Genomic DNA, 25,619 nt, shown 5'->3' with positions numbered 1-25,619 from the left:
TGTTTTTGGACCTGAATATAATAGAGTCTTTGTTTTAGGTATCTATATGAATGTCACATGGTTAAAAGATTCAAGTTGCTGCATGTGATCCTAAAAAGTTAAAGAAAGAGTCCAAGACAGCAACTTCAAATGCTCCTTTATTTGGAGAATGGCGTCTCACTGACGTAACGGTACAAGTCATTGGATGGGAGAGGACAGAAGGCAATGATGTAGCACTTAGCAGTGTCACTTACAGCAGCAGTTAATGGTCAAAATAAACAATCACACAAAGGTTGGCTTAAAAAAAAAGGTAAAAAATAAATACAAATAGAAGCTGTTATACTCTGATATCACTGCGTCCATGAAGGGTCAGAAGTCTCCGTTCTTCTGCTTTGGACACTGAAGTGATGTTAGATGCATTTAGTTCAGGTCCTGCGGTTGGTGGACGAGCGAGGGAGCGAGAGAGCGAGAGAGAGAGAAGTGTCTTCATAGTCGGAGCTTTGAAAAGATGTTTCAGACATTGTTACAACAGAGCTGACCTTAAGCACCAGAGACATAACGCAACAGGAAACAGCCACTCAGAACAGCTTTCAATCAAACTGAAATAAAAGTTCATTTGCATTAAGAAAAAAACAAAAAAAATAATCTATTTTGGTTACTCTTGGTTTGATTGTGCACTCAGGTACATTTTATTTTCTAAATCAAATCTTGGAACTGATTCAATGCAAAGCCACAATTTTAATAAAACGGTATGATCATATTCCCTGTTGAATATTAGGTTTGGTTTATATCTTGAGTGCAGAGGTGCACGCGTTAGAATCACATGGGGGGAAAAATAAATATATATAAATCACTAAATGTTTGGCGCAAGTTGCAATGACTTGCTGTGGCGACCGCCGTGAATAGAAGCAGTTGAACAGATCATCTCTTCTTTAGCCACACTACCAATAAACATGTCCTGAATGTTTGAAAAGGGTCAGAGAGACTCCTGAGGGAGGAACACAGTCGTGTTTACACTCTCGTCTCAAAGGCATTTCGCCGTAAAGTTTTCAAGTTCTTCTTGTACCTGCAGCGACAGTTCCTTTTAGTTTGTGTAGAATGGTGATACGTGTTTCTGTGACGATAACAATGGACATCTACGCATCTCCTATACCACTTTAGTCACAGTGAGCTTCAGCCAATCACAGCGGACAAACACGTTTAGAGCCACCGATCTCAAGTTAATGTTTTGCAGACGGAAGGAACCCAGAGTACGATGAGAACTTGGAAACTCCTCTGGGCTGAGGCAATAGTGCAGGGAATAAGAAAGAAAACTACTCTGAAGCTGAATCAGAGTTCTTATATCATCTTCCTCTTACGCAGAGATATTATTTCAACGCATCAACGCTGCTTGAGGACGGAAAAGTCGGGGTTTGGAATCCCTCCGAAGGGAGTCCGACAGAAAACCTGTTCAAACTTAAATACACGGCTCATCTTCTTCAAAGTTCAAAACAATCCAGTCAGAACTGGAAGAGGAGTTGCATTTCATATAATTCACTACAATACCGAGGACCTTCTCGTTTACTGCCGCCTTTTAATAAGCAAATATTTTGAACTGCGGTGTAACTTTTACACTTTGAGCTTATATGGTTTAATCTCTAACCTGCTTCTTCAAAATCAAATGTTTGGTTGTTTTTCTCTGGCAAAACCCAACGTCCTCCATTTTTGTCTCAAAGTTCTTGTGCGAGTTAAAAACTTTGAAACTCAAATAAAAACCCTTGCCTTGTCTGTAAACATAAAAAATATATTTGAAAGCATTTTGAAGTACAGGTCGGTCCCGCTTTCGCCATTTAACACGAATGAACAGAAACGCACCGTCTGTACTGGGCAAGAACACGAAATATGCGAGTGTTTGACCTGAAGCTGCCCGAGTGTTGCTTCCTGATGATTCCTGGCAGTTGCAGTTTCATGACTTCGGAGTTTAAGAGGACGAAGCAGGATCGTTTCAGCTTGCTTGTTCACGTCAACGTCCCAGAGTTGCAAAGCTGAACGTTAAGGTCGGGATTCTTCAGTAAAAAATGTGCAGGACTGTTGATGCGGGAGCAGGAACAAGAGGTTTGAGGAAAGCACCACGAAAGCTCTGCACGGAGACGGAGGAGGAGGAGGTTTAAGATGCACATTAGGACTGTTCATAACCAAAACCGTTCATGTTACTGCCGATAGTGATCAATAGCTCTGAGCAGAGACACGAGTTAATCCTTCCAGTACTTTACATTTGTTTGGACCACTGAGAGAAGGAAATATCGATAGATCGGGGGCGTCGATGATCCCAAAGCCTTCACAGATTTTATTTTAAAATCACATCCAACCTCCTCCAGCAGGAAAAGTTGAGCGCCGAGGCTGAAGTGACATGTCGTCCTTTTTGTTTTTTTTTGTTGTAAAGAAATGCCGGCAGTAACAAAGGAAAGCTGCTCCTGCGGTGCTTCAGCGGTGGAAGAATGACCAGCAGCCCTTCGCTGTCGAGCTTCATTAAGGCCGCTCGGTTTAACGTGACCTGCCATGGATTAGCGGTCTTGCGTCGCCCTCTCCAACTCGTCGTCCTGCTGTTCTGCCTCCTCCTCTTCCTCCTCCTCTCCTTCATCCGGCTCCTCTTTCTCACTCAGTTCCTCTCCGATTACATCCAGCCGCCCGTCCTGCCCGTTGAGCACTCCTTCCTCTTCCTCCTCCTCCTCCTCTTCGTCGTCATCGTGAAGCCTTGCCTCCTGCAGCTGCAGCCGTCGCTCCTCAACCAGCAGGAGGCGCTCTCTGACTCCCTCGGCTGCTGACGCTGTGTCGCTGGGACTCCCAAAGTACTGCTCACTCCTGACAAAAGACAAGCAAAAGATTCAGATGGAAAGTGATGGAATAAATTTGCTTCTGCTTGATACTTCATCGGCTCATCCTGTGTGCATCAGAGTGCTTTAGTTCTTGATTTCAACATGTTTATCGTTAACAGTATTATATAGAGAGGAATATATAACACTGCTGTATGTTTGTACCCGTCAGGGAAGATAATGGGCATGGTCAGCCTGTCCAGGAGAGTTTTCCCTGAAGTGTCCACTTCATCCAGAGACTCTGCCTCCACACATTCCTGCTGCAACACCTGGAACGCAGCAAAAACATGCTCATGGTGTAAAAAAAATAAAATAAAAAAATACACTACATTTATTCATAAAGTCTGCCTTTTCAAATTGGCTGATTTAGCTCTGTGTACTTCTTTGGGAGTTCCAGATGAATAATGTCTTTTGTCTCGAGTCGGAATCGATGCTGATTTGCTGCTTTAAACATTTAACTTCCAAAAGAGAAAGTGGTGTTTTTCAATTCCTTGATGAGTCATGAACTGAAAACAAATGCACGCCACCATTGACTGGAAGGCTGCGATCCGATCTAAGAGGTCACGACTGTGACGTCTAATGAACAGTCATTTTAGGACAGCAGAAACTACTTTTGATTTAGAACCAGTATCCACGCTCTGCTGCTGTGAGCGACCAGGTAACAGAGCGACTTGTCTCTCCTCTGGCCCGCCTCACCCTCTCGGCGCTGCCGTGGAAGTTCAGAGCGAGCTCCAGCCTCTGCTGCCGCTCCTCGGAGCTGACGCTGAACTGCTTCCACACTCGGTTGAGTCTCGGCAGGGTGTCTCCAGACGAGCGAGTCGTGCAGCGCAGAGACTGACAGAGCACCACGGTGGCCTGCAGCAGCTGGCGGCCATAATCATACGTGCTCTGTGGGGAACAACACACACTTATTTTCAGGTCATTGTTGACGCTGGGGATGCAGATGTTGGGGACTTTAATACTTTAATAGCAGTTTTGCACAATAAGCGGATATGTCAAGTCTCCCTTGCATAACGCAGGCGTGCGTACGATAGATGATAGAGCTGACTGAATTCCAACATGTTAGCGTTTTCAAAGTTAAATTCATTGACCTCTTGGATTCCTTCCACAATAAAATCCAGCTGTACTTGGTTTTTCCATGTAATAATCAACAATGAATCAAATCATCTCACCTGGGCCACATCGACAAACTTCCTGTGCTTGTCCAACATGGTCCTGGTCTCCTGAGAGTCATCACCCAGTCTGACGTGAGTCTTCAACAGGGCATCCAGCAGCTCGCCGAGCCACTCCACTGCCTGAACACACAGACACATTGTGGGTACACTGTACTGACAGGATGACGTGTCTGAGTGTGTGTGTCTGACCTGTAAAGCATCTTCTTCACATTTGAACAGTTGGACCATTTGCAGCATCTTCAGCCTCCTGACGTCCACCATGTCTTCACACCTGCAGCACACAAACACAGTTAAAGGTTTGATTCACACAACTGATTGTTTTTATACTGTATTTCTCATCACAGCAGTAAAAAAAAAATAAAAATATTGGCGACCACTCATTTGAGGCCGGGTGGAACTCAATATGATCCACAGTGAACGGGACCAGTTAATATAGCAGCACAATAACAGTTAATATAACGAAATGGTTTTCCCCCATTGTATAGTATAAAGACGTACCAGTGTGTTAAGAAATTGTATACATTCAATTTAAAAGCTGAAAATAAACTGAAAACGCAGACATATTAAAGAGGATTAAGAGTAAGTTTAAAATGATGCCACATTCCTGGTGCAAAATTCAGTAAAAAGTAAAAAAAAAAAAAAAAAAAAACAAACAACTTCATTCTCCATTTGCAGCATTTTAATCAATTAATTAATTTTCCCACATTTATATGCAAGACAAATATTGTTCACAATTAGCGACATTGTCTTAATGTGAGCAGGACAACAAAGATGATATGGAAATTTAAAGTCTTATAACTATTTAGGTATTTACTCCAAAAGAAACACGTAAACCAGGGTCAATCATCACATTTCAAAAGTGCCGGATCCAATTATTCTAACCATAATATCATGTGATTACTCTCAGTTACCAGATTCTGGAGTCAGGTCAATGGGCTCACTGAGCTCAGCTGCGACTTTGAAGAAAATACAGTAAAGCCCAGTGAATCAACATCAGTAACTTCTATTGGAGAATTCCAGTTTTGATTAATGTGATCTAAACAATCCTGTCACCATCAGATAAAAAAATAAGCCCCAGTTATCTGCAGTTGTGAATTACAGCTAAGTAACTGTTCTGTTGCTGTGATTTAGTGTGTCGCAATGCAACAATTTCACTGCGACCAAAAAGCACCAAAAAAAAAACCAAAAACCCCTGCTTGACCTCAGTTTGACCTGCAGAGAAATAAACATGAAGGCACCTCTGCTTGCGCAGCTGCATCTCCTCCATCACAGACTGAATCTGCTGAACATTGTCCTGCTGCTCTCCAGGTGGACTCTCCGTTTCCTCCGGAGTCCACGGCTGGCTGCACATCTGCTCCAGCAGCAGCGCCCCCTTCTGACGCAAGGAGCCGAGGCCGGCGTCTGTAAAGCGTCGCCGGGCGGTTAGTGTCACTGGCAAACTTCCACTCAACACGCCGTTATTGTGCGAAAACCGTTTTAATCAGCGTGAGCACGCACCGACAGTCTGCAGCTTCTCCTCCAGCAGTTTGAGAGTTTGCTGAATGGACGCTCCGTCGGCTGGAGCCACGTCAGCACAGAGCATGCCCAGTAATCCGTCCAGCTGCTGAGACAACTGCAGACACAAAGATCTTAATGCTGAGAAGAAAAACCGCAGTCACAGGCTTATGACGTAATAAAAACTGCAAACAGCAGGGATGTGTGCCGGAGTGAAGATGCTTTGAAATAGAGCTGTGAAATAGTGCGTGCGTGCGTGCGTTACCTCCTGCGTTGTGCTGTGGAAGCCCTGCGCCACCTGCAGGACATTCTGGCGTCCCTCCAGCTGAGCCGCCTGTCTGTAGCAGACGTCGCTCAGCTGCTGCTGCAGCGCCTTCAGCTCCACCACTTCCTCCTCCTCCCCGGCATTGAGCAAGGCGGCGATCTGCTGGTTCAGCTCCACGTAGACTGCAAACCACTCCTGCGTGTGCACAGAGGGAAACTCACGCTTAGACTCGATTGGCCCAAATACCCAGGCACACTTTAACTAGATGGATGGACAGATATATACAGGATGAAAAGGGGAATAAAACTAGGGCTGCACAATGTTACTTAAACGTGTGATATGCGATAATATTGTTAAGTATGTGAATATGTGATTACGTATGTGAACTGCATTATGTAGTATTGTTAAATAAGTGGTTCTAATGATTCTTGTTCACCGAGTCGTGTGGTGAGTGCAGTACATCCTGAACAGGACGGTGCGGAGAAGACGACACAGACCTTCAATCAATTTTTTTCTCCTCTTTGTCTTGAGAGCCAGACGAGTCGACCAATCAGTTTCTTGTTCTGGCTGTGACACAAGCCTCTAAAGTTTTTTCCCCCCCAAGAAATCACCATGTACTTGTGATGCGGTTTTGTCGTGGACGCAGAGCTTCGTGTGACAACTCTGACAGACTGCGATCACGACTCCAAGCATCATGTGAAAAAGCATCACGGCTGAATTTGTTCCTGCGGCCTCTTCACAGTTCAGCAGACAGCAGAGCGGGCACGCCAAAGGTCAGAATCCTCTCAAATCGTTAAACTCGGTTAGTCACGACGTGTGTGTGTGTGTGTGTGTGTGTGTGTGTGTGTTTCATTACACTGTGCTGGCTCTCGATCTCCTCGTGTTTCTGCTGCAGGGCCTGCGCCGCTCGCATCGAGTCTCCGATTGCTTGATGAGTTTTTAGAAGCTCTGAACCTGGACCCTGCAGCCAGGTGACAACCTGCGGGAAAGGAGAGAAATAACAGATTTATTTACTCGTCAACTGATGACGTAAAAAACTGATCTCGCTACATTGAACACATTGAGGCTATTTGTGGAATTGTGTAAACTTAATGAGTGTTTGGATAAATAGCAGAAAGCAGAATGAAACAAAAAGCTCTAAATGGACTGAACAAATGACGAGATGGGTTTCATGTATCATGTATGTGCAAAACAGAGGATTTAACCTGCACTCAGCTCAGCATTTTCATAGAAATTATATCATAGAGTTAACAATCATTGTCCCGCAGGATATTTGTTCACATCTTTTTGCCCAAAATGCCAAAAAAGCTATAAAGTAAAAAAAACTAACAAATAAATTGTCAGTCTTAGTGTTGATCATTGACAACTTCACCAGTGTCCTTTTTGTGGAGGGAGAAGATTAACTATTTCAGACGCCTCTGTACTGTAGATGGAAAATGGGACTTGTATAATTTGATAAAAATTGGTACACATAATGACGACGATCTCCTTCCACAGGCGACCGTGACCTGCATGTTTGACTCAGCACAAGTTTTATTTGCAGATGCAAATCCAGAGTTCACCTTGAAATAAATGTGAAGACCTGCATTTTGTTGGAAAACATAAATGGGTGTTTAACACCACTTACTCCAGCTCAGGATCAGAGATGGAGCCAATGCCTGCCGACTATGAGTTAAAGCATCCTCAACATCCTAGACCTCCACCCAGTTCAGTCATAAATCGCTGTTTAATACCAAATACTCCCATTTTCCTCTTGTGACATGTCAAACTGAAAATCAAGAGAAATTTCACACAACATATTAACTTTTCTGTCTAGCCTGCAGTGTAGCAGAGAGACCAGCAGGGGGCTCTCACGCTCTACATTCCCTCATTGAAAAAGGATTCTCTAAAATCCAAAGGTCACAAGTGACAATGACTAACAAAAGCTGAAGTTTGAAATTAACATGAACTGGAAGCAAAAAGGGTCACAGATTTGGAGGCAAATTTGGAAGAAGTGAAGTAGAGTAGCAATAAAATACAACATTTATTTCCATACTTTTTTTTTTTACTTAGAGTATAATTGTCTTGACGATGCAGAAAGAAACAAGATTCAAAAATAAAAATTAGTGTAGCAATCAAAGAAAAGAGGGAGCATGTGAGTTGGTTGAAATGCCAAGAACATTGAGCACTCCATTTCCCATGATGCACTTCTGCATGTCCCTTCACAATCGATCTCTGTGTGGTGAAGCCCACATCTTTCAAAAGCCACATCTCCATTCAGTAACAAAGGCTGCCTGTTCCCGAAGAGGAGTCTCAAGTGTAATCCAAGATGACCCTCAGAAATGTCATAAAGGGAGAAGGACAACATTTTATGGCAATTTTAAGATTTTCCATCAGAGTATAATTGAACTTTATTCAATTGCTGTGTGTTTTATGCAGTTTTAGCTGGAACTGTCTGCAGCTCCAAGTTTGACAAAGCAATAATTGATGAATCCATACACAGAGGGGTAGGCATTCTCTGAAGCTGTGTGTGTGTGCGTGTGCGTGTGTGTGTGTGTGTGTGTGTGTAAAAGGATCATGGCCTCATTGTATTTATTAGGTCACTGATGCCTTAAAGATCACAAACACACACTCAGAGTTCGATCCAGATCTAGGCCACCCCCCCCCCCCCCACCCCTCCACCCCACCCCCCCACCACCTTAAATCCTCCAGGCTAGCGACTGACATGGTCCGGTTACCATGGCAACCCCCGGCTCATCTCCAAGAAGGTGGTGTGTTACCCATCAGCCCCTGCGGCTGTCTGAACTCCAATAATCAAGCGAGTCGGCTTGTTCACGAAGCTCCCTGAATCTCTGTCCGGGGGTCAAAGGTCAAAGATGTTGAATAGGCTAAAGAGGGCCGATGCTGAGACGCAGTGAAGTGTGAGTGTGTGAAGGACGCGTTTAAATGTTGCTTCCAGAACCAGGATCGACGGTCTGGAGAGATGTGAAGATTCCTTCAAAGAAGATTCACTCTCCCCGAAGCACTTTAGCTAAGAATAGCAGAAAGGAGGTGAACAGACGATCTGTGTCCAAAGATACCAGCAACAATATGACTCTATTCCTTTATAGTGAAATGAAAAACATCGGAACAGTTCCAAGATATGGTCAGAAAAAAATACAATATTCAAGAACTCAAGTTGGGATGACACTTTGCATCTTTATTGGCCACATTGGAGTTGCTTTTGTAACACTGACTGACATTTGGAAATTGTTGTTACCAGCTGGGACAAAGACGAGACTTCCCTGTTGTAAATTGAGTTATTATATGCAGACAGTTTGACTCTTTCAAGTAGCCAAACATCAAACGTTTAGATGTGTGAGAAAAAAGAAAGGTAATTTCATTCAGGATTGATTTGATATTAAATCTGATATCACCAGATACCAATGATTTTACCATCAATATTTACTGTAGGACTCACTGTACACTAACTTGTGTATATGTATATACACTTAAGTCTATAAATATTTGGACACCGACACAATTTCTTCAGGATATGGTAAAGCTTAGACTTGAAGATAAAAGTAGGAAAGCAGTAGTTATGGTTGGGATTAAAATAAGGCCGTGGGATATTAATTCATAACAGTGTTACCTGCATGACCTTGGTGTGGATTTCATCTAGTTGGGAGCGTTTGTTTCGCTGCCTGCACAGCTCCTGGTATTTGGTGTATTGCTCTCTGAGGGAGTCCAGCAGCTTCATCACCTGAGGCTGAGCCAGCAGCTCCTCCTCCATGGGGCACCAGGCGGGACCTGCGGGGCAGAAAGGTCAATGCAGAAGACTTGAGAGGGCGACGGGGCTGTTTACATGTACCACAACATATCTATATTATTGCAAGAACAAAGACTGCATCTTGTCCCTTAATGTCGATTTTTAATGAGGAAAAAGTTAAAAAAAAAAAAAAAAAGTTAAAACCACCAAGGTATACCTCTTCATTGTTTCTTTAAGTAAATCATGCACATTAATGCCATTCTCTGGGTATAATTGGTTTAATGAAACTTACCAGAACCAAGAACTAGCTTTGTCCCGTTGTGTTAATTTTGTTGTTTAATCAGGGGTTGCAGGGTAATAGAGTAGTTCGTACTCTCACATTGAGAATATTTCCTGTTGGAGTTTGGGCTTAGATTCCTTTCTCCTCATTTGAACGTGTTTATGTTTCACCACAAACTCCAAAAAAAAAAAGGTGTAGGTGGATGTTTTATTAGTTTAAATCAAGTTCTACCATTTATCTTATGTTTTCTTCTTCTATTTGACTTTAAACCTTTTCTTGACAAACATATTTATTAGTTTTTTGTGTGTTTTATTGTGCCTCACATCCATTGATCACAACTCATGCAGGGCTGCTTGAGTGTCTTTACTTATTAAATTGTCTGTGAGGCTCATAGTTGTATTGATTTATTTTATTTCTTTCTCATCTACCGACTTCCACTTAGACACAGGAGCTCTAGTGAGAGCCTCCATTATCCTCTGGAAAGGCTAAAATGATGCATTCAAGTGTCCAACTCCTGATTCAAGCGTTAAGAACAATACCACGCACGAAACAGTGGATATAGATCCATCATTCATTGGTGTCTGAGCTGCTTCCTCACCTCCGTGCCCTCCTCCACCTCCGCCTCCCTCCGAGCCGTTAAAGCGACGCTGCTGCAGCTCCGACAGCAGCTCATGACCTGCAGACACAGGCAGAGAGGGGCAGTTTGAGTGGAGAAAGGCTTCCAGAAAAGCATCTGAAATAACAACGCGCCACTGTTTGCGTACACGTTTGCAACAGTATGAAGAGAGCTGGTGGAGAGAGGAGGGTGGCACCGCAAACAAAGACGCCTTTCACCTCCGCCCAGCACGCTGACAACAGGCTGCTCAGTGCAGTCGACGCATCCGACCACCCATCAAACATCAACCATCAGCCACTGCGGTGTATTCACATCCACAAATCTTCATTCGTGTGTCACCTTTCAGCACGGTACAGACGGAAACATGCATCAGTTACCGACAAGCATACATTTTGTAATATCTAATATCTAATTTAAACAATCAAGACGTGCTTGAGGCTGCACAGCCTGAAGCCACAACTCCGTCTTCCTCCAAAAGTCCAGAAAACATGCAAATGTGTTGAATTGAGGAAACTAAATGAGAATGTTTGTCTCGATCTCTGCGTGGCCCTGTGATGGACCGTGAAAACACACACACACACACACACACACACACACACACACACACACACACACACACACACACACACACACACACACACACACACACACACACACACACACACACACACACACACACACACACACACACACACACACACACACACACACACACACACACACACACACACACACACACACACACACACACACACACACACACACACACACACACACACACAACAGAATGAATAATTAATGCATAGACCATTGATTGCTCAGGAACGTATTTGTACAAATGAGATAAAGTAATAACCACTATCCAGCCCTTTCCGGTCACGAGGAGAGTGTAACAGGAAAACCAAGTTTGGTGGTTGGATCGATGGTTGTTCAAGTGAAACACAAATATCAGCAAACTATCAAATGTCTGGCTGACACTAACAATAAGATTCATGCTGCTCCAATAAACAGGTGAATGAAGGAGGTGTAACTCTGCATTATACTGGGAAAACGGCGAGAAAACATCACAGACTAACTTAAAGAGTGAAGGAACACTGATTTTTGATGCATGTGCAACTTATTCCAGCAATATGAGACAGAAAGATGAGTTGTACTGAATATCAGCAGGTCTGTGGTTTGTCTTTATGCCCGAGGCCGCAGACTTTAACTAGAACATATGGAAATTTACTGGGGCTGTGTAAGAAACGGACTTTTGTTCAGCCGTCATACTGAAACTCATCGTGATTGATTTAGAAATAAAAGGCATAAAACCTGTTTGTTTGTTTTTCTTAAACTGCATTTGTCCACCATTATAAACAGTATTATGGATAATATAGAAAACATTTTTCACAGAAGCTCTTCCTTTGTCTTGCACATTGAAGCAATAAATCAATTATTGACCGATTGGTAATTTTAATGGTGGCACAGTGGATTAGACGACCACATGCCTCATTTGGTGGAGTTTATATGTTGTGTGTGTGTGTGTGTGTGTGTGTGTGTGTGTGTGTGTGTGTGTGTGTGTGTGTGTGTGTGTGTGTGTGTGTGTGTGTGTGTGTGTGTGTGTGTGTGTGTGTGTGTGTGTGTGTGTGTGTGTGTGTGTGTGACCATAGTAGGTTGGGAATGGCGCCGGCCTCCGTGACCTTAAAATATTAGATAAAGTGATGTTCAAGATGGATGTTGGGGGGTACGGCGTTTCTCCACAATTTAAATGCATGATTGTTGCAAATAACTGGAGTCTGTAGGCGTGAGTCACCATGTGTTCTGTGTCCATATTGATCGACTCTCTCCCATGAAACCCTCACCAGGTATATTTACGGAATGGAGAAAGTGTCCTGTTTTCACTCCTTCCTCCAGCAGTAACTGATCTCCACAATCACGCTTGTGATTTGTGCTTATCCTGTGTGCTCCAGTCGATGTTCGATGGTTTTACACATGCTCTATTAATTCTCCTTGTATCAGAATGTTTCTGTCTTGAGGACAAGGAGACAATTGCTCAGTCAACCGTTCTGTCTGGGCTTCATTATGGAGATATCCTTTATCTTCGTGCTGCTCGCTCGACCCGAAAACTCATCGCAGTTTATTGCTGCGATTCGTTACAGGGAAATATATCTACAAAATAAATGAGTCCTCAATAAAAACAGGAAATAGCAAATGTCACTCAGAAACGTCGCCCAAAACGATCCTTTCAAACTACATCTTCAATTAAATTTGAAATATTTTCAGTGTTTAATCGCAATCACTCCTCGGGTCAGCAGTAGTTTTCCACCGCTGTGCACAATATACACTGGAGCATTTAAAACCGGATTTTAAAAACCTGAATGCCTCATCACACCAGCCTCCCCACGGCATTTAAATTCAAATCTATTCACGAGTGTCTGAGATTGTTTTTGGAGCTGTCTGCGCCTTTTAAAATCTGCTTGTCCAGTGGTCTGTGGTTTCTTCTCTGGAGTGTCTACCTGAAAGCTTTCATTAAAACTATGTGTATGTGAGATCAGTGCAAGAAACAGACTGACGACAGTGAGAATTCACACTTTATATAAAACTGCTTGCCTTTTTATTGAACTCAGGTGTTTTCTGGTTGCACTCTGTGCAGGCAACATGGCGATGACACTATAAACAGCCTCCAGAAGAACGTTTTCAAAATGCACCGCTCTCTGTAAACGCAACTTTTTCTAAATGCATTGTGACTATTATTGAAACGGGTACCAATGCCGGTCCCAGTGGATCGTTGTATACAGCAGGTCTGCCACCAGCTGTGTTTGGAAGTACTTTCAAATATTAAATGCACTACGCTGTCTAAGGAACTGAGGTTCAACCAGCTTTTTTTACTGCCACATTCATGTCTCGGATGAATTTACAAATCTTCAAGTAATAATGTCGCAACAGTCGTCAGTAATCAGATGCGTCTGTCTCTTAAGAAAAGCGCCACAAGCTTCTATAATAATACAAAACAAAAAAACAGAAATAAATGTTTATATTTAACCAATGAAAACAGTTTCCCCCACTATGAACCTTGTGAAAGGGAAGATCACCTTCTATTCAAATTTGTTATAATACAATACAATATTGCAAAAATAGCACAAATGTTGGATGTTGGAATTTTTTCAAATTGTACTTGGAGTGGAGGAGTGAAAAGACCCCAAATAAAAGTGAGTTCAAATGTGAGAAAACTTGAATTACCTGTCTGGAGAACAGTCTCCGGGTCAAAGGATGGTAAGAGGGCACAGTCGGCTGATCTGCAGGGGACAGAAAAAAACATCTCAGCTGTCTACCGGCAATACAGTTTAACGCTGCAGCGGTGTGTGCGTGTGTGTGTGTGTGTGTGTGTGTGTGTGTGTGTGTGTGTGTGTGTGTGTGTGTGTGTGTGTGTGTGTGTGTGTGTGTGTGTGTGTGTGTGTGTGTGTGTGAGCTTACTTTTCCTTGTCCATCGAGTTGCTCTTGTCCCCGTCATTGATAATCGACAGCTCATCCAGCAGCGACGTCGACTCCTTTGTGAACTTCTCAAAAACCTGCAACACAAACACACACACGCACACACACACACTTCTCAGTTTTGTGTCCATAATAAAAATATTAGAACGGTCAGTTTCTTTATCACAAACAAGCTACCAGTCTCTTGTTGAGCCAGTCGCTGTGATCGTAGTCCAGACTTCCTCCAAAGTCGTCGGTCAGCTGACAGGGTTCGATGTAGCGGGTGAGCTTATTGGCTGAAACCAGAATCACCTGAGAAGCAGGAGTCACAGTGAAACAAACGAGTACAGTTAAGAGATTTAGTCTCTCGCATCACATCAGTTATAGCTTTTACACTTTAAAATGTTCCATTGTGGTTTTAACATTTCAGTAATAGAGAGGTCACACTCAACAAGAAGCTGTGAGCCGGTGTAAATTAATTAATCCCATAATGTGATTAAGGGGAATAAACTACACAAATGTAAGCCTTTTATGGTGATTCCTTCATAATTCTGCATACAAATCAATAAAATAATCAATCTATGGTTTTAACCAGATGCCACGATTATCCTATTTATGTTTTAAAATGACTGAAACCTTTTAGTTTATTATAAAAGGAGAAATAACCAACAAAGTTGATGATATTCCAGTGTTTGGAGATGTATTTAAACATTTTTATTATGTACATCCTCAGTCAGGACTGTTATATAGGGAATAAATGTTTAGGAAAGGTATTTTCCCCCCACTGTTTCAAGCAGGGAGCAAAGAACAAGTTTAGAAAAATGCTTCACACACATTACTTAGCTCACAGCAGCTTCTAAATACGGAGATAACGCGCTCTGTGTTCAAACAGGTCACGAGCTGAAATGAGTTTTTAACAAAAGACAACTTATTGTGTGAATGTCTCATAATTCTTGCAGTAACCCACCATAAAGCCCTTTAAACTGCTTTCATATGGAAAGTGGCTTAACAAATAAACACGGGGGGGGAGAACAGCTGGTGGTGTGTGTGTCTCCCAGTTGTCGCTGCAGCAGATGCTGTCCCAGAAACTGGACACAACTCGGTGTGAGTTTGTGTTTATTTAAATGCCAGGTCAGACTTTGGAGCAGCTGTACGACACACACCCCGCTGTGTCATCCACAAACACACTCCATAGTTTAGATGAGTCACATTTCGGCACCGTCACTGGAATCTTCCCTTTGACAGCTGTGTGTGTGTGTGTGCGTGCATGTTCAGATAACCAGAGATGTTTAAAAAAAAACAACAACTCAAGTCACTCCTCAAATTTAAACTGTTGCAGTTCATACCCCGACTATTGAAATGTCGGCGTGTCCTTGAACAGGGAGTCTTTAGGTCCGAACAAACAAAGCCACAGCTCCACTTTTACCCACCAACATAACGTCAACTTAACACGGACCGTGGTTTCTTAGCTTTTTGCAGCAACTTACAAATTTATCCAACTTGCCCCCGTTGCCACGGTAACAACAATAGAGCCAACAATGGCTGAAGAAATCTGGGTCACGGCGACTACTGATCTGTCAGTAAAACCATCTGTTGTAATAGAGGAGGAGGCTGGCCGAAAACACACACACACACACACACACACTACATTCACTACACACACACACACACACATCTCATTGATTGTGCATCAGGTTTCCAGCAGCACTCAGTAGAGTTAATGGCAGGCTCATTCTCTGTTTGATATCAAGTAACAAGACAAATCGTGTGTGTGTGTGTGTGTGTGTGTGTGTGTGTGTGTGTGTGTGTGTGTGTGTGTGTGTGTGTGTGTGTGTGTGTGTGTGTGTGTGTGTGTGTGTGCGCGCATGCGTATGTGTGTGCGTGTCCTAAAGTCCAAATGCTGTCACAAAAAAACGTAACTTAACTTGTCTCTGAACAGCTGGAATCCATAAAGACGTCTCCCTTCCACATTTCAGTCACCTCTTTTCCAGCAGCTGAGACGCTCACCTCAAATCCCAGACGGTCCTTTTCCTTCCAGAAGCAGAAGTGTGTGACCTTCTTGTCCCAGAATTCGTCTGGCTTCACCACGCAGACCAGCGACACCTCAGCTGGGATCACGTTCTGAAACAGCGTCGTTGCCATCAGCGCTCGGCTTTTAGAGAGCCAGACAGACTAATGCGATTAGAGGCCGCGCCGAGGCCTGGGGGGACGGTTAATGTGTGTGTACCTGCAACATGAGCACCACAGTCTTCACAATGTTCCACTGAGACTTCCGCCCGTCCACGATAACAGTGAAACCACGGGCCTTACACTTCTCACTGAGAGAGAGAGAGAGAGAGAGAGAGAGAGAGAGAGAGAGAGAGAGAGAGAGAGAGAGAGAGAGAGAGAGAGAGAGAGAGAGAGAAACACAGTTACACACACGCAGTGTTGATTATAGTGTGGCTGACTAACTGCAATAACATTTAGCGAGAGTGCACACACACGTCTCCTTGAACTGATTATTTCCACGATGGGAAATGTTTTCTACCAACTGATACTGTTAAATAATACTGTCATTAAAATGTTCCCCCAATTCAGTACCTTTACCACGGGAGGGTAAACAGCTTGTCTTTTTCCACTGAGAATACACTATCCCTTCTGCATTGTGTGTGTGTGTGTGTGTGTGTGTGTGTGTGTGTGTGTGTGTGTGTGTGTGTGTGTGTGTGTGTGTGTGTGTGTGTGTGTGTGTGTGTGTGTGTGTGTGTGTGTGTGTTCCAGATTTTTTTGACATTTTAACAAGTTGTGAATGGATCAAGAACAGCGAAGCCAGAACAAGCCCCTTGTAGATCTCTGCTGGTAGAACTAACAGCTTGTGATCTGTGGTTTCTATCCTTCCCATCAGTTTGTTCTCTCCCCTGCTCTTTTCACTATTCAGCAGTTCTGAAACTTCTTCAGCTCAAGGCTAAACCCCAAAAATTTAATTTGAGGACACTCGAGAACCAAAAACAAACAATCTCTGTATTCATCAACTACCAGCATAGAAAACAAAAACAAACCACGGATTTTAGATGAGTCCATTCATTCCACGAGTCAGGTTTGGTGTGGCTGTACTAGACACTTTTAACAATCAATATAAAACCGCAGCTGAAAAACAAAAACGGCCATTAACTGTTGAACCCTGCCATTAGTTTTTAACTCTCGCCACTCAGCACGCTGCCAAATACTACCCACTGAGGCCTCTTGTTTTTATTTCCAACAGGAGCGAGAGTGAGAAAGTGAGAGGGGGAGAAGAAAATTGGAAGACGTGTGCTCGTTATTCCGAAATGTGGGGAAATAAAAGGCTTTCCCTGCGACGGGCTGGCAGCCTGTAGTTCTAGTTGGCTCCACCACCCCATGACTCTTAACTGGAAAACGGGGTACAGAAGATGGACCAAAACAAAATAAACCATATGCCAACCCAAAGGAAATTGGTCCACGACCCATTTTGGTTCCTCACTCACACTAAGTTGAGCCCTAATCCCTGCAGGCCCGAGCAGATGGGAGTTTCTTCCTCTAAAAAAAAAAAAAAAAAGAATTTCTCCTTTCTACTGTTACCTATCCTTCCTCATGTGCTGCTCTCACATAGACCAACACATTCTACTTGATGAGATTATCCTGATCTGAGAGAAATCAGGATTGGAGTGACTCGTGCAGCTTTGTTCATGATCTGATCGGAACAATAGAAATGAAACGGAAGCAAATTGAACGAGCGCCACTGCGTGGAGAAAGTTCATTTCTGGGTTTACCTACTTATTTATGGGCAGCTCTCTCAAAGCACATGTCCTGGTGACTTTAATCACAAATATTACGGCAGAACAGGGGCCACACAGAGAGGAGAGTCAACAAAATACAGCTTAAACATTTCTAAACTGCTGCGTTTGGTGTACAGCTCACTTTCATTCAAGCCTTTTGCTTGAACATGTATATTATTATATTCAATGATTATTATGGTCAAACAGTTGATCTAATTAACCGCTGATCTAATTGTGATGCTGTTTCGACACAAGCTCGAGTAAAAGATGTCGGCATGCCGGATTATTTAACCTGAAATTTCAATCAACATTGTTGGTAAATTTAAATTCTCCAGGGTTTTACTCCTTTACTATCATTGAAGATATACTGACATTAATACATATTGCTAGGTTTTACTCTCTTCAACCGTTTCACCGTTTTCTTCCATTGCCGTGTGTCAATGGAGTTTTCTCAGAACGGAAATAAACCGAAACACAATAATGAGAGGAATGTTTTGTTGTTTTTTTCAGAATACTGCTGTAACCAGCATGTTCAAGTACTTTGTGCAATATGAAAAAAAATACCACAGTGATCGCCAGTACAAAACACCCGCCAACATATTTAATGCAGATACAGAGGCGAGGCCAAATCATCTGTCAAGTTGGCAAATGGCATGAAGAGCTGAACGGCGGTAATGCCTTCATGTTCTTTAATGGGGAGGGTCTGGGCGGCGGGGGTCTCGTGTTACAGTCAGTACGGTAAGACCCCAGCTGGAATCAAGTGGACTCATCCTTTAAGCTCTGCTGGACTTTCTGAACTCGCTGGAGCCAAAATACAAACATCCAACCCTGCACACACACACACACACTTCCTCCAGTGTGTGTGTGTGTGTGTGTGTGTGTGTGTGTGTGTGTGTGTGTGTGTGTGTGTGTGTGTGTGTGTGTGTGTGTATACCTTGGGATGCTAAGCAGGTAGTCCAGCGTGGCGCTGAGCTCCTCCATGCTGGTCTGGTCCGAGCTGAGAGGGATGGTCAGGATCAGGCCACTGCGCCGGTCTTTGCCCCCTGAAAAACGTCAGAGGAAAGTAATCCGATTACTCAAAAACGTACCTAAACTGTGAGAACACCGATGCGCGTGCACGCGTTTTACCTGAAAGGAAGGCCAGTTTCTTTTTGAGGACGGGGAGGATGGCGGTCGCCTCCATGGTTACGTTAGACATCTGTGACCACACACACACACACACACACACCTTCAAGGACGAGAAAAAAGAAGAGAGGCTCTTTAACCAGGTGCTTAGAAACCTCAGCAGAGGTTCACACGTCACACGTCTTCTCCATTCTGACATTGTTTGTATTAATGCGAAGAAGGCGAGCAAAGTGCACATCCTGACCTTGTCTGGTCCACTCGTCAAGATAATATACACTGAGTGTTACACAAATCGAGCAAATAGGAACGAGTCCCTCAGCGAAGACATTGTTCCAGGATCACAATTCAGTCCACCGTCACAGAAACTAGGCCACAGTCTTAGATAATAACCCCCTGACTCTGGATGAAAGACTGAGGCAAGTGTCCTCGGACTGAGGCGCAGGTCCACAAAACGAGTCCCTAACTCTCAACTTTGACTCTGATCTATTGGCCCTAATCCACAGACTGAGGCACGGGTCCACAGTCTGACTGGACGACAGACTCATACACCTCATGTGTCTCTTGCTCACCTCTGAACGCGTTAAGATTATAAAACAACAGAGGTTACCAGGCGTCAGGACAGAACGGAGACCTCCCTGCTCAGATGACAAACGGACCACGTGTCAATGCACGAATGTCAAAATTCTTAATAACAAGTGGTAGAAACAACTACCGCGTGGCCAATCGCAGCGTCTGCAGCAGCAGAGCCTCCCTGTAAACCTCGTCTCAAACATCATGGGGCCGCGACAGAGACAGCAGAGATTTTCCATAAGGATTTTCTCTCAGCTGGCGTTCCTCCCGGCAGATTCAGACTCTTGGCTGCTGCTCTCAGCCGCTGATTTACCGTCAGTCTGGTGGTGCAGTGAAAGCAGTCAGCCAGGGAAACAGTCCGTTTGCTCTCTGGCTGGTTGAACATCTGTGTTGTTTCCACCGTCGCTCTGCACTATGCATATTAATTATTGCTCCATGCCGTTTTATAAACATTCCCTGATAAACCTGCTCTTTAGGTAAACTCGGTCTACTGGAGGTTCTGACAGTCACCTGGCAACCTCAAAATTACAGCCACGCTATTAAAATGACTTTTATTTTGCTTTTACATGACATCTTGTGAAGTTTATTTGCTTATCATGTCAGCAGTTTTTTCCCCATCCATGTAACTTGTGATTTAGTACTATTTGAATACAATTATTTGTATTTATTCGTATGAACTAAAAGTAGACGACACACAAAAAGTAAAGGGTTTGTTGTTTGGTAGATTATTCCTTTGTTGTAACAATGCTTCTTGGCCAGCAATCCAACCCTAAAGCTATGAAAAGCCGTTTGGCACGGGCAGAGAAGATTTGGAAAATGTTTTTAAGGCCGCGCCCCACACACTCAACTCTGCCGCTTATCCCACAAATGTATTTCCCTTACAAACGTGGCACCATTTTGAAAGGAAAATAATCAGCTATTCCAAAAGGTACATAAAATATTTTGCCACAAGGCATCACGAGTCCACCAACCACTTTGTATCACATCTTGAGCAGATCAAGAAAAACTTAAATGTCCCTCAGGCAAAATCCTGTTTTGCAACGACACATTTATATGCGATAACGTGACCTGGACGGTATACGTTGCACATAAAGACTCAAACCTTGACGCGGTTTCCCCAAATGGAAGCTCTAATCTGCTTGGGAGTGTGCAGTTTGTATTGTGCTGTGGTCAAATCATTCCTAAGTGATGCCACATGTTTGTTTTTTTGCACGAAAATCCCAAAACATCCCAGTGAGCCTGTCATCAGATTCTGGACAAAAACTCAACAATGACATAAAACATATTCATTGTCGTGAGGGAGAAGTTGTTCACCGATTTGTGTTCATTATTGTGTGTGTTAGTGTGTGTGAAGTGTGGTGGTAGTTGTGATGTTGTCAGTCCATGCTGGAGGTTTGAGCAGACCACACCCACACTGTGATGGAGCTCAGCTTTCACTCCTCTGGAAAGTGTCTTTATTGTTTTACTTACAAGTTGTTGTTGTTGTTGTTGTTGTTGTTGTTTATAAGCCATGTAGAGGCCTTACGTTAAAACTTCATCGTCACATTTTAAATCACACACCCCTGATGCCAAACTTTACTTTAAAAATAATACCCATCAATTGCACACGTGGTTATTTCTTTGCAGTCTCATTGGTGAGGTGATTAATGGTGTGGTTCCTGCAGCAGCAGTTAGTTTGTCCCACTGCATGGCTTCACCTTCCTCCTCCTCCTCCTCTTCCTCAGCCTGCGGCCTGGCTGCGGCTGCAGGACGGCTCGGCTCGGCTCGGTTAGTTTCGGCTTGGTTCGGCTCGGCCCACAGACACAATGACCCACATTGAGCGGCTGCTGCGGCGGCAGCCCCGCAACCGCAGCATCAATCCACTCAGCATCGACTACTCAGTCATCGGGGGGCAATAAGTATCGATCCGGGGCTTTTCCTTACCTTTCAGTCAAATCTGCGGCATTTTTTTTAAGGAGTCCCCCTTTTTTCCTCTCTCTCTCTCTCTCTCTCCCTCTCAGTCCTCCTCCTTTATTCTTCTTCTCCTGCTCGCCTCCTCCGCAGCGCCTCCTCTCGCGCTCCCTGTCCTCCTCCCGGACACACGAGCTCCCGGTCTAGATGTGGAGCTTCTTTCCCATTAAGTAAAGATACGAGTTTGCTGTCGGTTCTCTGGAGAACAACAGTGAGAGCTCAGCAGGCGGAGCGGCTCTCTCCCGGTGCTGCGGACTGCTCTGCGCACACTCTGAAGGCAACTGCTCCACTTCCGGTCACCTTCAGAGTAAAAACATCTCCCAGCGTTTTAGTCTCACTGTGTGTGTGTATATATATATATATATATGATTTTTTTAACAACTTTTTTTCTATTTTTGAACGTTAACGTTTCTTTTTTTTAAACTGCAGTTGATTTGATTACCTATAGTCAGCTGAGGTCAGCTGCAGCCCATAAAAAAATTTCGTATTCTGAAAATGTCTCACATGGAAGTGGCAGAAACGCTGAAAACAATGTAGTTTTCATATCGGGCCACTAGTGGGGGCTGTTAGAAACCACACACATTCCTGCAGAGAACCATACTACAATCAGGGCTGTTTCTATATGTATATACTTGGAGGGGCAAGATTTCAGGTCTCGTGACACCACTGAACGCCAAAGTTAAGTCGGTGCACAACTTTTCAGCCACTACATTATGTCAACCATATAGGCACATATCCCGTGAATAGGTTGAGTACTGGAGACAGCCGATCAAAAAATATTTTAAATTAAATGTACTTTTTAAAAAGAACATTCGTACGGACAGACAATCAAGCTGGATTGTGATTATGGGTGACACTTAACTATAAAACTATCAAGTCACGGGAGGATGTGGACTGAGAGTCATGACATTCTGGAGGCCGCCATTGTTGTTATTGTCCATCAAGTCACGCATGTGCAGAAGAACCATTTACTACACTGATGCTGCACATGCGCAGTAGCTGCATATCCTCTGTCTACATAGAGCCGGAGCATTTTTAAAAAGTATGGGTATTATCAAAACAGTTTCACCTTGGGAGCTGTTTTAAAAAAGTTTCTTTTAATGTGGCTCAGAGCACCGTTGTCATGTAAACAAACACCCAAAATGATAGAAATGCTTTCTGTATTCACTTGAAAACGTTGTTGTGTAAACAGGGCTTAAGTTGGACAAACATTATAGAAGGTATATGGATGGATGGAGACAAAGAGCACTGGAAAAAACATTTTCCCTCTTTTCTTCACAGGTTTCTGTTTTTCCAGAATATGTTTATTGTCATTTTCTTTTTATCCGTCACCCAACAAACAATCTATGGACAGCAATAACATAATACTCCTAGAAACTTGCATGCATGCAGACATTTCCCTGCACCGCCCAGAATTGTATCTCGACCAGGTCGTTCAGTAAAGAGTGATAAGAGCAGGTTACAGTAAAAACATATAGATAAGGATGAGCCTCAGAGATGCTCGCAATTATCACATGTGTATTATGTTCTGATCTACAATAATGTCCATGTAGGGTTATTGAAGTAAAAAAAAAAAAAAAGTCCCTTTGTTTGCCCTAGGCAGTGTACGTCAGTCCAATGCTGGAAAGTTCCCATGTCCTCATTGTCAGTGTGGGAGGGTTCAAAGTCCTCCAACAGAGCTCAATAGCTCTTCTTGTTTTCTTTGATAACTATTTCCTGAAGCCACTTTCCCACTTCAGAGGTCACAGGCTGGAACGTTTCAATAGCTGCATCATCGCCACAATCCTATTCTTCATCGTTTCTGACACTACTGTGGTTTAGGGATTACGCTTGAAAGCTTATTGTGCGATTGGATCGAAGGTATCGCCTTCAGTTTATATTACTAAAGCTTATGTAAAGACTTACAATATTGTATTGTTACTGTTTACACCATTCATATTCAGGACAATATTCTCATTAACTGTACATTTTCATACATTGCAACTTTACAGTTGACATGGAAAAAAGGCAGAAAAACTGAATGTAAGTGTCTCTTTTTAAATAATCCCTGCTCAACATTTAACCACTTTTTACTGGGATGTACTTATTAAAAAAAAGAATGAGACGCCTTCAGTTGCTTCAGACCATTATATTATTTTGTTTTGAAGGTCTATCTGTTTCCCATTCAGTTAAACTTCCGGGGCGGTGCCAAGTCAACTAGGCCACGCCCCCTGAACAGTTGAACACCATTGAGGCGTTCAGGCACACTCTGAAATCATTAAATCCATCCTGGGGCAGTAAAGGTGATTATGATCAAAAAACTGTATTATTCCATAAATAAAATAATGAAAATAATAATTTTATGAATCAATGAGCATGTTAGTATACCAGTACTGCCAACATTTGTTCTCTAGTGCAGCCTAGAAACACTAAAACAGCCACTCCGTAGGAATGTGGTAGGAAAATCATACCAAAACTCAATTGTTCTTCTCATCAAGACCTGAAAAATCACGCACTGATAACCTTCCCCTAAACCTAACAGGAAGTCCACAATTTGCTTTTCAAAATAAGATTTTCGCCCAAAAAAGGCCCCCCACACAAACACTATCTCTTCTGAGGGAGAATATCGTGTCTGTTTCAAAACACGATTAAATGACAGAGGAGACGCTTCTGCTAGAAAACCTCAGTGCCTCTTTTCCACTACTGGAGCAGTTTTGATTTTATTAACCGTCAAAGCTTCAAGCGCAGAATCGCACTGCCTGCCTCCTCTCATTCAAATACATGGGAAGAATAAAAAATCTCTGAAGAAACTGCCCTGACAGAACACCTCGAATAAGTGGCGACAATGGCTAAACCGGGACTCTGATCAACAAAACGAGCACATCAGAAGCATGACAAGATCCTGCGACGATGTAACACATGTGGGAAAAATTCCATAGAACATGACCTTTTTGACAAGTGAGAACAACGCTGTCATTTTTTTTTTTTTGTTCCAGGGATTTCAAGCCACATTTATCATTGAGGCAGATTGAGCAAAATTGTCCGTCTGCGTCAAACTGCGCCTCCTAGTGTCTAAAGTTTATGTGTGACTACTTCAAAACCGACACAGACTGAAAGACAACAAATTTCCCCCTCAAGAAATCATAATTTTATTAGAGCATTTTGCCCAAAAACTGTGGATTCTGAGGAGTTGTTTCCAAAATATGTAGATAAAATCCGTCCTCTCTCCCACTCCGATGACATCACTAATTGCAGCTGCGCCCATCAGTGTTGCGTCACTCACACCAAGAATGATGTAATACCAAGTCCATCAAACTATGTCCACTTAACCTGCATGTCCTGACTTTCCAAATAAAAGCCTCAAAACTTCTTCAAAATAAAAGTCCCTGTTTATCAAAAAATTCCATTGTTGACTTCAAAATGGATATTAAGTGTTTCGCCAGGCGAAGGGTGAGCTGGCTTTCAAACTAAAAGCCTCAAATTCTTTCAAAATAGTCATTGTTTATTAAAAGATTACACCAAAAACCTCAACAATTGATATAGGATTTGCTAGAGTTTTGGAGTTTAATTGGCTTTCAAAAAAAAGCCCCCATATTTTTCAATATAAAAGTCATTTTTTGTTAAAACCTTAAAAAAAAGTTATAGTCAAAGTCAAAGTCAGAAGATGATTTCCGTCGTTTCTGTCTCTTTCTGAGGTTGGAGATGAGCAGCAGATTTCAGTGTGGAAAGTGAGAGACCCTCATGACCCCCATGGTGGAGCCCTGAACAAGGTCCCTGGTGTTAAAGGAGCATTTGATCCATTGTATTATCCATTACAATTTAATCAACAATAAAGAAACACATAATGCTGCTTATATAGGTTTTTATGATTTTTAATTCCTTGCGCCATGTTGTTAATAAAGTGTCTGATAGTGATGAAGAATTGTTGGACTATTCTCAGAAATACCTGTGCACAATTTTATTCAACACATTTTATACAATATATACAGAATGCAAATTTCATCATTGTAGTGATACAAACCAAACCATACAATAAACAATACACTAGTATATATTACCAAATTTTATATAAAGACTTTGTTGATACTGTTAGCACCATCCATAATCAAATATTCTCATCAGTAGTTTCACATTAAGACCAACATTCATGCCATGTCCATTGTGTCAAATCAGCATGTGAATTAAACCGAGTAAATCCTTATTGCTGTTCACTGATTGTTTAATTCATTTGTTCCTGTGTATGTTTTAGTGAAACTGAAATCTATCGCCCATTTAACAATTGTCATGAATGAGTCAGCAGCTTTGTGTGTCCCCAAGCAACATTTCCAGGTTGTCAGATTTTAGAGACATCGTTGTGGTGGCGGTGTGTGATGAAGTCACATTTGAT

At 42.8% G+C, this 25,619-nt stretch overlaps 1 protein-coding gene across 2 annotated transcripts; it reads right to left on the bottom strand.

The window, feature by feature from the left end:
• Nucleotides 1-119: 119 nt before the first annotated feature.
• On the bottom strand, nt 120-21,532 carry sestd1 (SEC14 and spectrin domains 1). Of its 2 annotated transcripts, none has more exons than XM_080478500.1 (19): nt 21,227-21,532; nt 18,737-18,836; nt 18,543-18,651; nt 16,066-16,156; nt 15,846-15,959; nt 14,037-14,150; nt 13,842-13,936; nt 13,608-13,663; nt 10,371-10,448; nt 9,376-9,533; nt 6,622-6,744; nt 5,766-5,960; nt 5,504-5,618; nt 5,245-5,407; nt 4,196-4,277; nt 4,004-4,126; nt 3,528-3,719; nt 2,997-3,100; nt 120-2,820 (listed from the first exon to the last, which is right to left on the bottom strand). In XM_080478500.1, exons 2-19 carry the CDS (start codon nt 18,804-18,806, stop codon nt 2,523-2,525), a joined length of 2,280 nt encoding a protein of 759 aa, XP_080334626.1. In that variant the 5' UTR covers nt 18,807-18,836; nt 21,227-21,532; the 3' UTR covers nt 120-2,522. The 2 variants fall into 2 exon arrangements, with proteins under 2 accessions (XP_080334626.1, XP_080334627.1); XM_080478501.1 differs by having other exon boundaries at nt 18,737-18,806; nt 21,227-21,515.
• Between the last annotated feature and the right edge of the window lie 4,087 nt (nt 21,533-25,619).

The sequence above is a fragment of the Lipophrys pholis genome (genome assembly GCF_963383615.2).
Source record: "Lipophrys pholis genome assembly, chromosome: 13".
Lineage (NCBI taxonomy): Eukaryota > Metazoa > Chordata > Actinopteri > Blenniiformes > Blenniidae > Lipophrys > Lipophrys pholis.
Note: the sequence above shows the minus strand (reverse complement) of the source record. Positions and strands in the feature narration are given on the sequence as shown.

Coding starts and splice junctions, on each gene's coding strand:
- sestd1 (XM_080478500.1), bottom strand. CDS start 18,806: ATGTCTAACGTAACCATGGAGGCGACCGCCATCCTCCCCGTCCTCAAA. Junction 10,449..13,607: donor GGAGACTGTTCTCCAGACAG/GTAATTCAAGTT, acceptor CTGTGTCTGCAG/GTCATGAGCTGCTGTCGGAG. Junction 5,619..5,765: donor TCCACAGCACAACGCAGGAG/GTAACGCACGCA, acceptor TTGTGTCTGCAG/TTGTCTCAGCAGCTGGACGG.